The sequence below is a fragment of the Arvicanthis niloticus genome, chromosome 4 (genome assembly GCF_011762505.2).
Source record: "Arvicanthis niloticus isolate mArvNil1 chromosome 4, mArvNil1.pat.X, whole genome shotgun sequence".
Lineage (NCBI taxonomy): Eukaryota > Metazoa > Chordata > Mammalia > Rodentia > Muridae > Arvicanthis > Arvicanthis niloticus.
In genome coordinates, this window is record NC_047661.1 from 34,806,223 (window position 1) to 34,821,372 (window position 15,150).

Genomic DNA, 15,150 nt, shown 5'->3' on the forward strand with positions numbered 1-15,150 from the left:
CTCAGACTTGTAGCAGTGCTCCTGCCTCAGTGTCCCAGTGCTAGGATTACTATGTGAGCTTCCACACCCAGCTTTGCCCATCATCCTGATTCTCTTAAGACCAGACTTTGTTCTTTGGCTTCCCAACATGCCAGTCCCCAGCCTCAGACCTTTTACCAAGTAAGGCTTCCAATGCCTACTGTGGGAGTATCTGTTTTGATGCTTAACTCCAACTCAGTAAGTAAAAATGAGGTGGAGGAGATGTCATAGGTATGTCTCAATGAGGAAATTTATTGACACTAGCAAAGAGACAGCTGGGCAGGATGCTATTGAATTTAAAGAAATCACAATGGTGTATGTAATGAAATCCACTTTTATTTATTTTGGCACACTAGCTTCCTTTACTCTCAGCATTCCAGAGTCTGAGGTAGGATAACGTGTTTTCTGACAATCTGGGCTACATAGCCAGACCTTATTGGAGGGAAGGCAGACATGCACAAGATGCCATCACCAGGACTTGGAGAATGGCTAGATGTGAATGACCTAAGGTGTCTGAGATAAGCTTACAGATCCCTGGCAGAAGGAAAGGGCTGTTAATACTAAAGGGAATGGGAGTTCAATCCAGCACTCGGAAGAGCTGTGTGATGTGGCAATTAGATAAAATGAGCTCAAAATCCAGTCTGGACCAAGATTTGGTAGGAAAAAAACATGGGCAACTACCTGAAAAACGGCTCTCACAACAAAGTCACTAAAGAAACATTCAGTAGTGGCTGCTTGTGTAGCACACACTAACTCCTTTCACCCCTTCTACATTAGTAAGCCCTAACAAAACCTTGGCCTAAAGTCAAAAATCAGATCTGAAGATAGCCATTCAGGCTGAGAATAAGCCAGAGGCGTGTCATGGGAAACCAAACTGACTTTGGGAAGCAAACTAAGGCAAGATATGATGGGGGAGGGGAGGGTGGAGATAGGGCTCATGGGTTTAGGACTCAGGTTTGATTCCCTGCACCTACATGGCAGCTCTTAACTCCAGTTCCAGGAGCTCCAACTCCTCCTGGCCTCCATGGGCACCTTATACATGTGGTACACAATCATATATGCAGGCACATAAAAGTAAATTATGTGTAAAAATGTATGTAGTATGTGGCATTTGAGATGACTAGGTTAAGGTGCTTGTGACTAAGTCTCATGACTTGAGAATAACTGACTTCTGAACCTTGTCCTCTCCTTCATGCATGTACACACCATAACTTTAAAAACGTTTTCAAAATTGGGTTTCACTTGGAAACTAAGCTATTGGTGAACTTCAGTGAGCACTGTGAGGCTGGCTCCCCACTGAGGAAAAAAAATGGTCTGGTAGAAAACACTGAATGACTGTTAACTGTTGAGCCAGGGAGAGAGATGCTGATGGATAGGAGGCGCCTCTTCCTGAGGCACACAAGGACGGATGCTCAAGTGAGATCCTGACTGGCAGAAACAAATGGTCCGACAGATTGGAGGCGACTCAGTACCTGTGAGGCTAAGACAGACCCAGGGGCCTGCACACGCCAGGCACACCGTTTACCGCTAGTGCTGAAAGTGGTTCACATGTACAAATCCATTACACGTGACCAACTAGAACACGGTATTTGTTAAGTACGTGCCTATAGTTATAAAGAAAGTGGGAATGTGCAGATAGTTGACAAATATTCCTATAATGGGACAAAGGCAAAGCTGGAGTAGCAGTTCTTCAGGTAGTCGTTAAGAAAACATCAGACTTCCGTTGCGTAACTGAAACGACACCCTGGACTGGCTTGAGCATTGTGAAAAATATCACCAGAGACCAAAACCACAAGATAAATTTCACTTCTATATTTCAAAACCTACTTGAATACACTTTGAAACAAGAGTACAACAAAATAGAATATACTTCAAATGTTGAATATACAAACTATTATAGTTCAAATCTGAACACTGGTACTTTCCCTCTTAAATGTCAACTAAAAAAGAAAAAGAGAAAAAAAAAAAGGAGAAAAGGAAAAAGACTGAGAAAGGAAACAAAGGCCAGGTCCTGGAGCTACCTGGCGAGTTCATGCGAGCCTGAATGTCGAATGACAGAAGAACTGATACCGATGTCTGCAGACGGTAGGTAGGGTGACTTGAGCGACGCAGGTGTGGTACAGTAAAGGGCCAGAGCCAACTGTTCATCTCTTCACAATTAAGAAACCGACAGACTTAATCTACCATAGAAAATGTTACATGTAAATTCTATAACAATACTGTGCTAGGTACAAGATTTTTAAAATTTTTCTTTTAATAAAAAAGCTTTACACAAACAAGCCATTAGCTTATTTCAAGAAAGGAAACCGAAAATTAGTCTAAGGCCTTTGTTTTAAAACAGCTTAAGCTATGATATATATATTCAAAATCAAAAAATAAAACAAAACAAACGAACAAAAGCGCACTAGATCTTGCTCTCCTCTCTCTGTGAAGCTTTTGGATCCACGCAGTTCACATTCTAGAATACCTGTATTAGCAGAGTCTTCACATAGCACCAGTTAAGTGAGCACTGCACGAGCACAGTGCTAATTGCTGGTATGCATATAAAATGCATCAAAAAATGCTATTTGTAACAATGACATCACCCATCCCAACCCCGCCCCACTGAAAACTATGTAACCTCTTACAGGTGTTAGTGTTCCAACTCTTAGTGTAACGTGATATTGTAGTGAGCTGCTTGGTCCCTTTCAGTCTTTTTTCTTATTGAGGGTTCAGTTGTTCTTACTTTAAGAGGCAGTTTTCTGTCAGCATCTCGATGTGTAGTTCACTTCCCACTGAAACATGGGATAGGTAATTTATTTCCAGTAAGTCTGATTGCTTTCTTATATGCACAGTTGTTTGAAAGTCCTCCTCTGACTTTTCTTGATGACTTCCCTTGCAAATGTCTGCAATCCCTGGGAGCTTATTTCTCACATGTCACTAGCCCTTCGGTTTTCATAGTCACAGGAAGAGCAATAGCAGAGGGCGCACTGACAACCACTACATGGGTTACTGTCTTGTTCCCATCTGCCCCCTTTTCTTCTACCAGCTGCAAGGTTTTCACATCGTGCTCCTGCTTTTTGGCTTCTGATTTAACCTCCGGCCCTTTTATGACCGCACTGATAACTCGAGGAGGAGTCTGGCCAGAAGCCTGCTGAGCAGGCACGGATAGTCTCATTACAGGTGTACCATGGGCTATTGAAACAGGGGTGAGCGCTCTCACAGCCAGTGGGGTTCCAACAATGTTAATGCTTCCTGATCCAGTCAGATTTGACTTTGTCTGCAGTTGACACTGTGCAAGCTGAGTAGCAGGGATGGTGATAATCTTGGCAGGCTGCATGGTGATTCTGTCTCCATTTTCATTGGAGGCTGGCATCACAGTCGGGACTGTCTGGATGACTACTTTTGGAGAGCTTGCTGTAGCTGGACTGGTGCTGGTTATTAATGGTGTGCCTGCATTGACTGACTGAACTGCCACAGTTGAAATCTTCTGACCCAGTGATGTCATTACCACGGGGACTTGCATTGCCACACGAACTGTCCTGGTAGATTAGAAACAAGTTGGTTATATTTAACACTAAATGGGAAAATGAGTCTCATGTTCAAAAGGAATCACAAATCCTAACACCCGAAACCGGTGTTCCCAACTCTTACAGTTGCACTGAAGTTATAACAAAAAATCTTCCGCTCCCCCAGGGACTGGACCTAGGGTCCGGCATGCTGATCAAGTGTGCACCACTGAGCCACGGCCCTGGCTTTCTGGGCAAGGTCTTGCTAACTTACTGCTAGCTTAGAACCCATACTCTGCAGAACAGGCATGCCTTGAACTTGTGATTCTCCTGCCTCAACGTCCACAGTACTTAGGCCTCCAGGTGTGTGCCACTATAAATAGCTAAAAGTATACTTGAAAAGATCCAGCCCTTGAAAAGTGTTCCTACAGTGCTGTCCGATACAGCTTCAAACAAGGACGGTTCATTTGTTCCAAGGAGCATCCAAACACAAACCCTATGTTACAGTTCACCGTCTCCCTCACCTTGGAGCTGCTGCTGCCGACACAGGTGCTGTGGTGGTAGGAGACCTGGAGGAAGCATCATGAGCAGGGGAAGTGATATTCACAACCCTAGCCACACCCTTCTCTGCTCGGGAGCAGTTCAGAGGAGAGGAGGTTTTCCCCCCTCGGACGGCAGTCGCTGCCTTCAGGAGACTTTCTGCAGATAGTGACACTCGTTCTAAAGACTTGTCATCAGCAGCTGCTGCTAAGTCTTCGGGGCAGGTCTCACTTTTGTCATCATCGATGACCACTATGTTTTTGGGCATGTCCTTGAACTGATATACAAGCCTTTGTCCTTCAACCTTTGCAAGAATTCCCCTTTGGTAGTAGTATCTGTAACAAAAATAAAATGACTAAATTTATCAAATGTACTATCATCTTCTCCAATAAAACCACACACAGCAAACACATAACATTCACTTCTTCCTGTAGACGAGAGCTCCTCACACTTGGACTACACCTAAGATTACAGATTGGTGACAATGAAGTTGGCATGCCATACCACAGGTTAATGCTGTCAATCTGACGAGCTCTAGAAGCACGCAGGGTTGACTAGAGTCAGCGGAAGTAGGAAGAGCCACCATAACTGCGGGCAGCGCTCCATGACTCAGAGTCTCAGACCAACTAGAAAGGGAGGCTAAGTACGGCGCTCACTGCTGCTGTCTGGCTGGGGACGGCCCGAGTCCTACCACTATATGCCCTTCCTTAAACTGCCACTGTCACATCAGTGAGAAGTAGCCAGCACAGCTCTGTGACCTTGGTATGTCCACAAAAGTTGCAGTGTCGATGACTGAACCTAGAGACTCTCTATTGGGGGAAGTGCTACCACCCAGCGTCATCCTGCACCCTGTGGCCTCTTCTCCCATAGACCAGGCCAGCTTCCAACTCTAGACTGACCCTCCTTTCTCCACCTCCCAAGTGATGAGATCATAGTACATTCCACCGTGAATACCTTGTTCTGTCTCTTAAGAAAAGCTTAACGTACAGAGAAACTGTCTCGAAAAACAAAACAAACAAAAAAAGCTTAGCGTAGACACAGAATACTTTATTGGTAATATAAGCAGCTCTGATTTGTTATAAAAAACAATCTGACTTTCTATGGGATAATCAGAAATCTGTGGAATATGTGAACACTGTCACATAACACTAGTAGCTCACGCCCGAAGTAACAGCATTGAGAAGCTGTGAGAATCGATGCAAGTTCAAAGCCAGCTTGTTTACATAAGCTCCAGGCCAGCCTGGGCTACGTAGCAAGACCTGTCTCAAATAAATGAATACTATAATGTGTTCATTGGAGATTTAATGGATTTCTCACACTGACCAAAGTCAACAAATTTTTTTTTTCATTTTCAAGATAAAGTCATTTACATCATTTGCAGGGACTAAAAGTAAATTAACGCTGGAAAATGTATTTCATTTAAGGTTCTTTCAGATCATCATAGCCCAGGCTGGCTTCAAACTTACTATGTAAAAGAGGGTGACTTTGAACTTATCCTTCTCTCTTTAATTTTCAACCACTACAACTGACTGCGAGGCCTGGGCACTACACCCAGTCTTAAGGCCTACAAGGTTAACAATTCCTATTTTGGAACAGTCCTAAATGCAGAGCCACCTCCTGTAAGTAAGGATTTTTCCAACATTGACATTTTAGGCATATAGACCAAACTTCTCTTTTCCTATCTATTTCCAAATCTAGAAAAGTCTTCTAGATTATCTTCAAAGTTTTAGTTACATCAAGGGATCTATTTTCAAGCTTTTCTTTAAACCACTGTAACAACTAACAGACAATCTAAAGAGACAAGTAAGTTCTACTTAGGAACTAGCCTATGGTCATTCTCACCTCAAAGCTCGCCCCATGGTTTCATAGTTCATATCTGGTTTGTTCTTATGCTTTCCCCAGAGCTTCGAGACAGCCTTTGAGTCCACAAGTTTGAATATGCCCTTTTCTCTCTGAGTCCATTTAATATACCTGGGACAAGTATTTTTATCTTGAAGCAGATCTAAAAGAAACTCCCACAGATAGGTTGTGTTTCCTTTAAAAAACAAAGTAAAAACAATGACAGACATTAACTTAAAATTCATCAACATGATTAAAGGCAGATAAAATATTCTTATTTACAACTATCTATGTGCTGATTCTTTCTGAGACAGGTCTGACTATGCAGCCTCTCCAGATCTGAAACTTGCTACATAGATCAAGCTGGCCTCAAATTCAAGAGATCTACCTGCCTCTGCCTCTGCCTCTGCCTCTGCCTCTGCCTCTGCCTCTGCCTCTGCCTCCTGAGAACTGGATTAAAAGTACGTGCCATGCCTGGTTCTTAAGCTGTAAGGCTGTGATGTGATTCTATACTGTCACGTCTCCTGTGCCCAGGTTTCAGGTTTGTTAATGGCAGTGGCTCAGTGCTCTACTCAGGCTGGACAATGTGTGCTCTAGGGATCTACTAGACAGGTAGGTATTCCTGCTGGCTGCGTTCCATCCTCTAGCCTCTCAATCTGCACTGAAAGACAGAATCTAACACGGTAGAAATGTAAAAAGACCAAGGGCAGAAAAGGAAATCAATGTCTGAAACCAGTTCCCGTCCAGATCCAAAAGAAAAGAACAGCGAATTTGCAGTTACTTCTTTTTCCTTCGGATATAACTGATACCAAATTTTTCTGTGGACTTATCAGACAGTTTTCAGTACATTTACATAATAAACTTATTAAAAATAGGACAAACTTAAACATATCAATAAAAAATTTAAGATTATCTGTCTGAAAACATTTACCTATTAACTAGTGACAATTTGTTTATGGGATCATCAGACACATATACCTAATGTTACTGGAAATCATCAAACACAACAAATTAGAAACCAGAGAGGCTGGAAAGATGGCTGAGTAGTTAAAAACACTGAATGCTTCTTGCAGAGGCCCTGGGTTTAATTCTTAGCACTCATAACTGCTTGTAATTCCAGTGTCAGGTCAAAAGAAAGAAAAAGAGAGAGAGAGAGAGAAGGAGGAATGAGGGAGGGAGAGAAGAAGGGAGGGAGGGAGGGAGAGAGAGAGAGAGAGAGGGAGGGAGGGAGGGAGGGAAGGACGGAGGGAGGGAAGGAGGAAGGAAGGGAGAAAGGGAGGGAGGGAGAAGAAGAAAAAGAAAAGAAACACACACCGTTTAAAAAAAAAAAATCAACCAGGTAATGGTGGTGGTGGCCTTTAATCCCAGCACTTGGGAGGCAGAGGCAGGTGGATTTCTGAATTCGGGTCCAGCCTGGTCTACAGAGTGAGTTCTAGGACAGCCAGGGCTACATAGAGAAACCCTGTCTTGAAAAACAGAAAATATGTAGCAGAAGTCCAGAGGCAGCTTAAATAACAGCGCCTGGTGCCAAGACTGACACTGACCAGCCCCAGGACCAGGCCCCAGCTCAGAGATGCCGAGTCTCAGACACTGACTCACACACACTGGCAGATGAGTGAGTGCAGCCTCTTCTAGTCAAGTGGCTAAATGTGAGGAGGAGTGCATATACAACTATCCTCTAAAACATGGTCCCAAAAACAATGGTTTGCACTGCCCTATGGACAGTACCAAATACAATGGCTATCCCACCTCTTTGAGGCATAGCTATTTTGATAAGAGATTCCCATAATGCTGGTCCATCCCTAATTAACAAATACTAAGAGATCGTACTCCCATATAATATGTACATCTACTAGAAATAATCCTGCAAAAATGTCACCTAAAAGATAATTACCTTTTCCTTCTCTGGCTTTCTTCTTGATTCCTAACTCAGGAGACCCATTGGAAACTGGTGACTGCTGGGTCTTTGGTTTACGGCCAACTGAAAAAGTAAGATAAAGAAATCAGAAACTGAAAACAGAGATAAGCAGACTCTTCAAAAAGACATTCCTCACTAAACTAGATACTAATATGCAGATGAAAACTCTTAAGTGCTAAGGTGGTACAATCCTATGAAAAGCCAGAAAGGAAGACTGAAGTCAGCAGGGGCCACCTAGTGAGTTCCAAGGGCAGCCCAGACCTCGGGGCTGGAGGCGTAGCTCAGCACAGGCAGAGAGGTTGCCTAGCATGCATGAAGCGCAGTCCCTCACCCAAGAAGACTCAGAACATATGAAAGCTGCTTGCAAAAGAAGCATTAAACACTTCTAAATTTTTAAATAAAACAGGTGGTAGAAATTTGACTGTACAAAGCAAGTCAAAAACTTCTATAACTTTTATTTTATGGTCAGGGACAGCATCAATCCTCTAAACTTTGGATTGATATCCTGGAACTCACAATGTAAACTGGGCTGGCTTTGTGCTCAGAAATCCCCCTGCCTCTGCCTCCCAGGAGCTGGGAATAAAGGTGTGAGTCACCATACACTGCTGTTAGAACTTCACACATGCACAGACACTGACTCTGTTCATGCTCCCCTCTCCTCCTCCAGTCAGCAACAATCCCACCTATGTGCTGCAGAGGATCTCAGCATCGGAAGCCTCTCTGAGCTCAAATGAACACAGATATTAAACACTGGCTCACACTGGGAGCCAAAGAGTTCTCCAGAATTTTAAGCAAGTGTTGAAATTTCCTTGTCAACTTGCAGATTCACTGTAAAGTTTTTAAAAATAAAATAACACACTTTCCAAGTGATTATGTCTAATAAATGCCTTGGTCATTCTCGTTTGTCCTTATTTCTCCCATGAGGCAGACAGATTAGCAAGGGGGAGTATGAAGTAAGTTACATTGCTTATCAGTACAAACAAGGTTTGGGGCTGGAGAGATGGCTCAGCTCTATGTGCAGTTTCCCTCTGCCCTCCAGCACACACACATCACACAATAAAAAATACCTTTAAAAAAAGGATTCTCTGCTTCAAACATACAGTCACAAATCACACAGATGATGGTATTCTGACTGTCTCCCAAACAGCAGTAACCACAGAATGACGTGAATTTGTACATATTAACTGCACCCAGTAATGGGTTTTCTTATTATGTTCTCAGACATATAGTATGCTTTGATCATAGTCCCCCTTAGACTTCCATGGTCCAGCCTAGCCTAAAATTAATCATCTTCCTGCCTCAACCACCTGATCTGAATAGGAAAGTATGTGTGCACTGTGACATGGAGATATGCTGGCCCTTTCACTGTGGAAATGAGGCTTAGAAATCAGAAATTTTCTTTACCCACTGCTAAGTTTATACTGGCAATCTTAAAATGTTTGTGTTTGTGCAATGTGTATAGGTGTTGTCTGCTTGCATATCTCCGTCTCATTTTTGCAAGTCTGGTACCCAGAAGAGGGCATCAGACTCTATGAAACTGGAGGCAGCTGTGCCTCAGATCAATGGAGCTGTATTTACAGACAGCTATGAACAGTCATGTGGGTGCTGGGAATAGGATCTAAAGACCAACCAGTGCTCTGAACTTCTGTGCCCTCTTTCCAGCCCTCACCCTTGGTCTTTTAAAGAAGAACATCAGAACTTTAATCCTGGCACTTGGGAGGCAGAGGCAGTTAAATCTCTGTGGGAAGTCACAGGAATGAAAAGGGGAAGGGAGAAGGAAGAGAAGAAAACAGAAAATGGTATGAGGAGGAGGTTGTAGCTTGGGGAGGAAGAAAGGACCAAGGGCAAGGGAGGGAGAAAGAGGAAATATAAGGAAGAGAGTCTTTGGCTTAAGAAAAAGATTTGTAGTCCTTGTGATCCTCCAACTTCATCTTCCTCAACAATCCGCCCACCTTTTTTCAACCATAGTCCAGGGCAGGTCAAGCCTATGCCCAGGAGTAGTTGGCCAATACAAAACAGACTTCATAGTTTTTTGTGACCTTGTTACCTTAGTTTTTATTTGTTTGTTTTGTCTTACTGGTTTTTTGTTTTGATTGACAGGTTTTGGAAAGAGAATAAAGTTGGGTTAGTAGAGAGGCAAAAAGAATCTGGGAAGAGTTGCTTGTTTTTCTTAAAACACTATCCACAAAAAGAAGAAAACACTAAGACCATGAATGTTACTTGGTAGCCGTGTGTGTGTGTGTGTGTGTGTGTGTGTGTGTGTGTGTCTGTGTGTGTGTGTGTCTGTGTCTGTGTCTGTGTTTTAATAGGCTATTACAGTGGCAAATGTTTGCATTCATCACAAAACTGGGGAGGCTGAGGTAGGAGAATGACAAATTTAAGGACAGCCTGAGCTATATAGAGATAAGACCTTATCCCAAAATAATTAAAAAAGCACTAGAGGCAGGCAGACCTCAGAGTTTGAAAACAGCCTGGTTAGTTCCAGGACAGTCAGGCCTACACAGAGAAACCCTGTCTTGGAAAACCAAAACCAACCAAACCAACCAACAAAACCATGAGATGGGAAAGATGTATCACAAGTGATACATATACTCAACCTTTTTTCTTTTTCATTGGTTCGTGGCTGTCTGGTGAAGTAGGAATAGGCGAGGCATCCATTGGTTCAGACTCTTCTGTTGACACCTCCACTACAGTCTCTGTAATGACATCTGGCCTCATCGCAGCATGGATAAACTCTGGAGTTGATATACAAGGAGGGACAAACACTTCCACTATAAAAAAAAGTTGAAAAATTATAATTTCCTACCCCTATTACAGTTTCCTATGTGGATGGTTCAATATTAGAAGAGGCGAGGTTTACAAAAGAATTGTTCAAAGTAAGAAAGATGAGAACTTGTGCCTGAAGAAATCAAGTTACTGATTATCCAAAACTATACAAGTAAGTAAGTATTAGGACAATCATCTTGACAGCCAACCTCTTTTTCATACTTTTAGGTACTTAAAAAAAAAAAAAAGTATTTTATGTGTGTGAACATTTTTGGCTGGCGTGTACTTGTGTGCCTAGTGCCTGTGATGGCCAGAGAGGGCATCGGATCATCCTGAACTGGAGTCACCACGTGGATGGGGGCTGAAAACCAAACCTAGGTCCTCTGCTACAGAGTATGCAGTGCTCTCAACCCTGGAACTATCTCTCCAACTCCCTTTAAACTTTAGTTAATCGTAGCAACATTGTACATATTTTCACAGAGAAAATGTGAAAAGAATAGTCCTTTAGTAATTACTTTTGTTGCATATATCTGCCATTATTCATTAACTGAGGAATACAAGGACATGATATAAAATGTAAAAGTTTATAAATATATGTTCAATGCAAAGTACACAGTTATATTTCATTTTAAAATATAAAAAAGAATGACTAATTTTAGGCCATTAAATATCATTTTAAGTCACTAAAATAGTACATACAGATTGTCACCTGGTATTCTATTACATACAATAATGTTGCTTCAGTTTCTATCACATATGCATGAATAATAAGGATACCACACCTTGAAGAATGCATTGGATTCCTAATCCAATTAAAAAGATGGTTGCAGGGCTGGGAAGATAGCTCAGTGTTTAAGAGCACTGGCTGCCCTTCCAGGACTGGAATACAATTCCCAACATCCACATGGCAGCTCACAACCATCTGTAACTCCAGTCCCAGAGGATCCGATCCTTTTCTGGCACCCATGGATATCAGGCATGCACACGGTACACAGACATGTAGGCAGGAAAAGACCTATACACATAAAATAACCTTTTAAAGATGGCTACTCTTAGCAACGTATTCTAAATTCCTGCACACTGAATTAAAATTAGGACAAAATCAAATTAGTACACCACCACTATTAAAATTAGCCTGCCAAAAAATAAAATTATAAAAGCAACCTTATCTCACAAGCTGAAAGGAATATAAAATAAATTAATAAACTCCTTTTCTTCTCTACCATAGGCTCCATGCAATTTTGCCTGTTGATCAGGATGAAGGCCTGGAAGGGTTGTAAGGAGCAGATGGCCCAACTTGTCCAACCCGAAAGGACAACAACTACCTCTGAGTTCCCCCGAATCAAGAAAAGCAACATAACCACAGATAGCATTGAAGGTTTTCAAACCTTCCTATCAGTTACTGATGCCAGGTGTGTATGTACAAACCCTGGCAAGGGCTCCTCTGCCCTAACAGCTTCTTTCTATCTCCATAGTCCATCTGTCCGTCTGTCTGTCTGTCTGTCTTTTTTGGTTTTTTGAGACAGAGTTTTTCCTCTATATAGCCCTGGCTGTCCTGGAACTCACTCTGTAGACCAGGCTGGCCTCAAACTCGAGAGCTCTGCCTGCCTCTGCCTCCCCAGTGCTTGGATCTAAAGGTGTGCACTGCCACCACCACCCAGTTAACATCTTCAATCTAATAGGAAACAGTCACCCAACAATAGAGAAAACTGGACGGCTCACATACCAGGACTTCTGGAATCCCTCAAGCAGGTAGGAGATTCCATGTGAAGCAGGGCTTCAGCAGCTTCAAAGGTCTTATCCGTACAGTGTGCATTACTGCTGTGAACTGATGCTTCCACTGTGAAAAAAGCAAAGTTCTTAAGTAAAAATGAAAACACCAGCAATTAAAAATATATTACTGAATATATATGAACTGATGTCCATGTGAACAACTCTATACAAGCCACTGAGTATTTATTAACTACTTACTAAAATATTTATTATTTATTATAAAGCTAATGTCTATGTTCTCTACAGTGAATGCTGATTTTAAAAGCAACCAATGAGCCAGGAATAAGCCACACACTTTTCATCCCAGTACTTGCAAGGTTAAGGCAGGGACTGGAATTTGGAGCTACTCTGGGGTATACAGCAGACCCTATCTCAAATCCAAAACCCCAACAAAGCTGACAAGAAATTAGCAAGGAGTTCCCAGATCTTTTTAAAAAGGAAAAAAACAAAACAAAACAAAAACAAAAACAAAACACCAAACTTGAAATATGAAGCCTGCATCCATTTTAGACCAAAATTAAAAAAAAAAAAAAAAAAAAAAAAAAAAAAAAAAAAAAACTGAGGGACTTTTCCACAGGGGTTAGGGAACAGAGAGAGAGAGGTTGGGTGAAGAACAATAACCCTATAGGAGGACAATTATGTAATCTGATGTGTTGTCACTAATCTGAGAGTAACATAATAGCCAACAGAAATCAGGAAGAAACACTTTTGTCTAAGCTAGCCTAAGGAATAACTTCAATTTTTATATAGTCCCCTGTGAGCAGACAACCTCCAGACGAGGATTGGTTTTAATGTCACAATACTTTGGAACTTTCCTTATAGTAAACTCATTCTTTTCTGAGACTCACTTCGATAGGTTTCACATAAGAGAAGTACATATGTGGGTAGGTCCATAAAAAGATGGGTGGTTTATATTTCTTTTATGCTGTGCTATCAAATGACTTGTCAAACAGTCAAGTACACAAGAAGAGGTTTGCACTTTCAGGTCTAACAGCTTGAGTTCTTAGTCTCTGCCACTAAGGCAATCCACTCACTCTCTTCTGCCTCAGTTTCCACTTACGGAGCAGGACACTGCCAAAATAGATGTGAAAATCTCATACAGTTCCTGACATGAAATAGGAATTCAGTGTGACTACTGCTCACCCCTTTCAATAGTGTAAGTCCCTTTCAATAAGGGAGCTATCTTAACCCAACTGTGGAATCACAGCTGGGTTTGTTTAGTTCTGAGATGTTGGGGATCATACCCAACACCTCCCATTACTGAGCAAGTGTTCCACCTCTACGCTTCATATCTAGCCCTAGGTTTCCTTAGAGTAAGGCAAATATGCATTTATTTTATGTATCAAACTAAGGACAACCCCATGATCTTAATAGAATTGTCAAGAACTCATTATCTTAGTCATACATTTATTTTACACTCTGACTTAATTATACTGACTGATTTATATGGTTAGATGTTCTGAAACATAAATACTAGATTTTAATTTGACTGATTTTTCTTCCGATGTTCCCCTTAAGGAGCTTGTTGTGAATGTTCATAAAATTTCATAAAACCATGACAAATCCACAAGTATAGACATGAATCTTCTGGCCTGTCTCAGGAAATTTTAATTGTGAAAAGAAAAACGGTTACAGCCTCCAAATTCACCAAATGGCTCAGCCTTAAAACCGAAGTCATTTGGGGAGCATTTGTTTTAAAGCGTCAGGCCTGTTCCAGCACCTGTTACACACCGTCCCCGCTCCCAAGCAAGGTGCTCGGCTCTGCAGCTGCCCTTCCCATTTATGGAAATCTGCTCACAGCTAACTGGATCCGGACAGGCAGCCAAACCTCTAAGTAAATCTATCTTTAGGTGACCCTGCTTACTCTTATCTGCAGCTTCAGGGAGGCAAAGGATTCACTCAGCCCTGCTAGTTCAACTTTTAAAAACTTAGTATTAAGTATAAAAGACACCACCATTCTTAAGACTGTTTTTCAGAGGGGCACCCTGTAAGACTCACACATACTAACAACCCTCGGGAAGCAAACTCTCAGGTTTTAAACATCATCTTGGGAGCCATCCTCTTTAAGGCAGGATTGGTGTTGTAATTTAGCTGTTGTCTTAGGCGCTATTAATAAACTATCCTGGGTAAGCTAATTCCTTATGTAATATTATGAAGATATACTCCAAAAACTGTACTGTACTACAATTAGCTTCAAGTATTTAAAAGTCATAGGGCAATAAAACTACAGATTTTAAAATATAAGTTATAAACAACAAAAATACTTGCCTAACAGTTACACACCGTGTGCCGTAAATTCTTAAGAAGTTTGAGATGCACTGTTAAGTTTGTTAGTACAAACGAATCTTCGTTGTGTTCTGCTTGTTTTTTAAGGCAGAATCTCATGTAGCCAGGATAGCCTGGAACTCTAGACACAGCAGAAATCTTTAACTACCAATCCTCCTGCCTCTGCTCCCTAAGCATGAGATTACAAGGGTCTACTACCACACCCAATTCCAATTAGTTTTTTAAAGCATATTTTCTTGCTTCTACTTCTGACCTCAAACTTAGCATCCCAAATTTAACAAATTATAACCCCAAAATATTTACTATTACTTTAAATACCCACAATTTATAAGTTGCCAACTAGAAAATGAAATACGTTAAGTACAATCAGCCAGTGTCAACCGAGTATTTATCACATGCCCAGTGCTGCGTGGAGCCCGGGGTCTGCATAGCTCTCTGGCCTCCTGCTGCTTCAAGTTCAGAGAGTACCATCAGACTCAATGAGATGTAAAATAATCTCCTGTTACTCTGAAATCTAACAGC

The 15,150-nt window shown here is 41.7% G+C and overlaps 1 protein-coding gene across 7 annotated transcripts in view; it reads right to left on the reverse strand.

Annotated features, from left to right (window-relative positions):
* Nucleotides 1–1,815: 1,815 nt before the first annotated feature.
* Elf2 (E74 like ETS transcription factor 2) overlaps nt 1,816–15,150 on the reverse strand; it is an 85,375-nt gene continuing 72,040 nt past the window's right edge. For 4 of the 7 annotated variants that reach the window (XM_034500109.2, XM_034500115.2, XM_076932356.1 and 1 more), the window contains 6 exons: nt 12,296–12,409; nt 10,401–10,574; nt 7,780–7,866; nt 5,889–6,081; nt 4,031–4,381; nt 1,816–3,539 (listed from right to left, as the gene is read on the reverse strand). In XM_034500109.2, coding sequence (XP_034356000.1) covers nt 2,921–3,539; nt 4,031–4,381; nt 5,889–6,081; nt 7,780–7,866; nt 10,401–10,574; nt 12,296–12,409 — 1,538 coding nt within the window. In that variant the 3' untranslated portion in view covers nt 1,816–2,920. The remainder of the gene's footprint in view (nt 3,540–4,030; nt 4,382–5,888; nt 6,082–7,779; nt 7,867–10,400; nt 10,575–12,295; nt 12,410–15,150) is intronic. The other 3 variants (XM_034500111.2, XM_034500116.2, XM_034500114.2) reach the window with 1 other exon arrangement.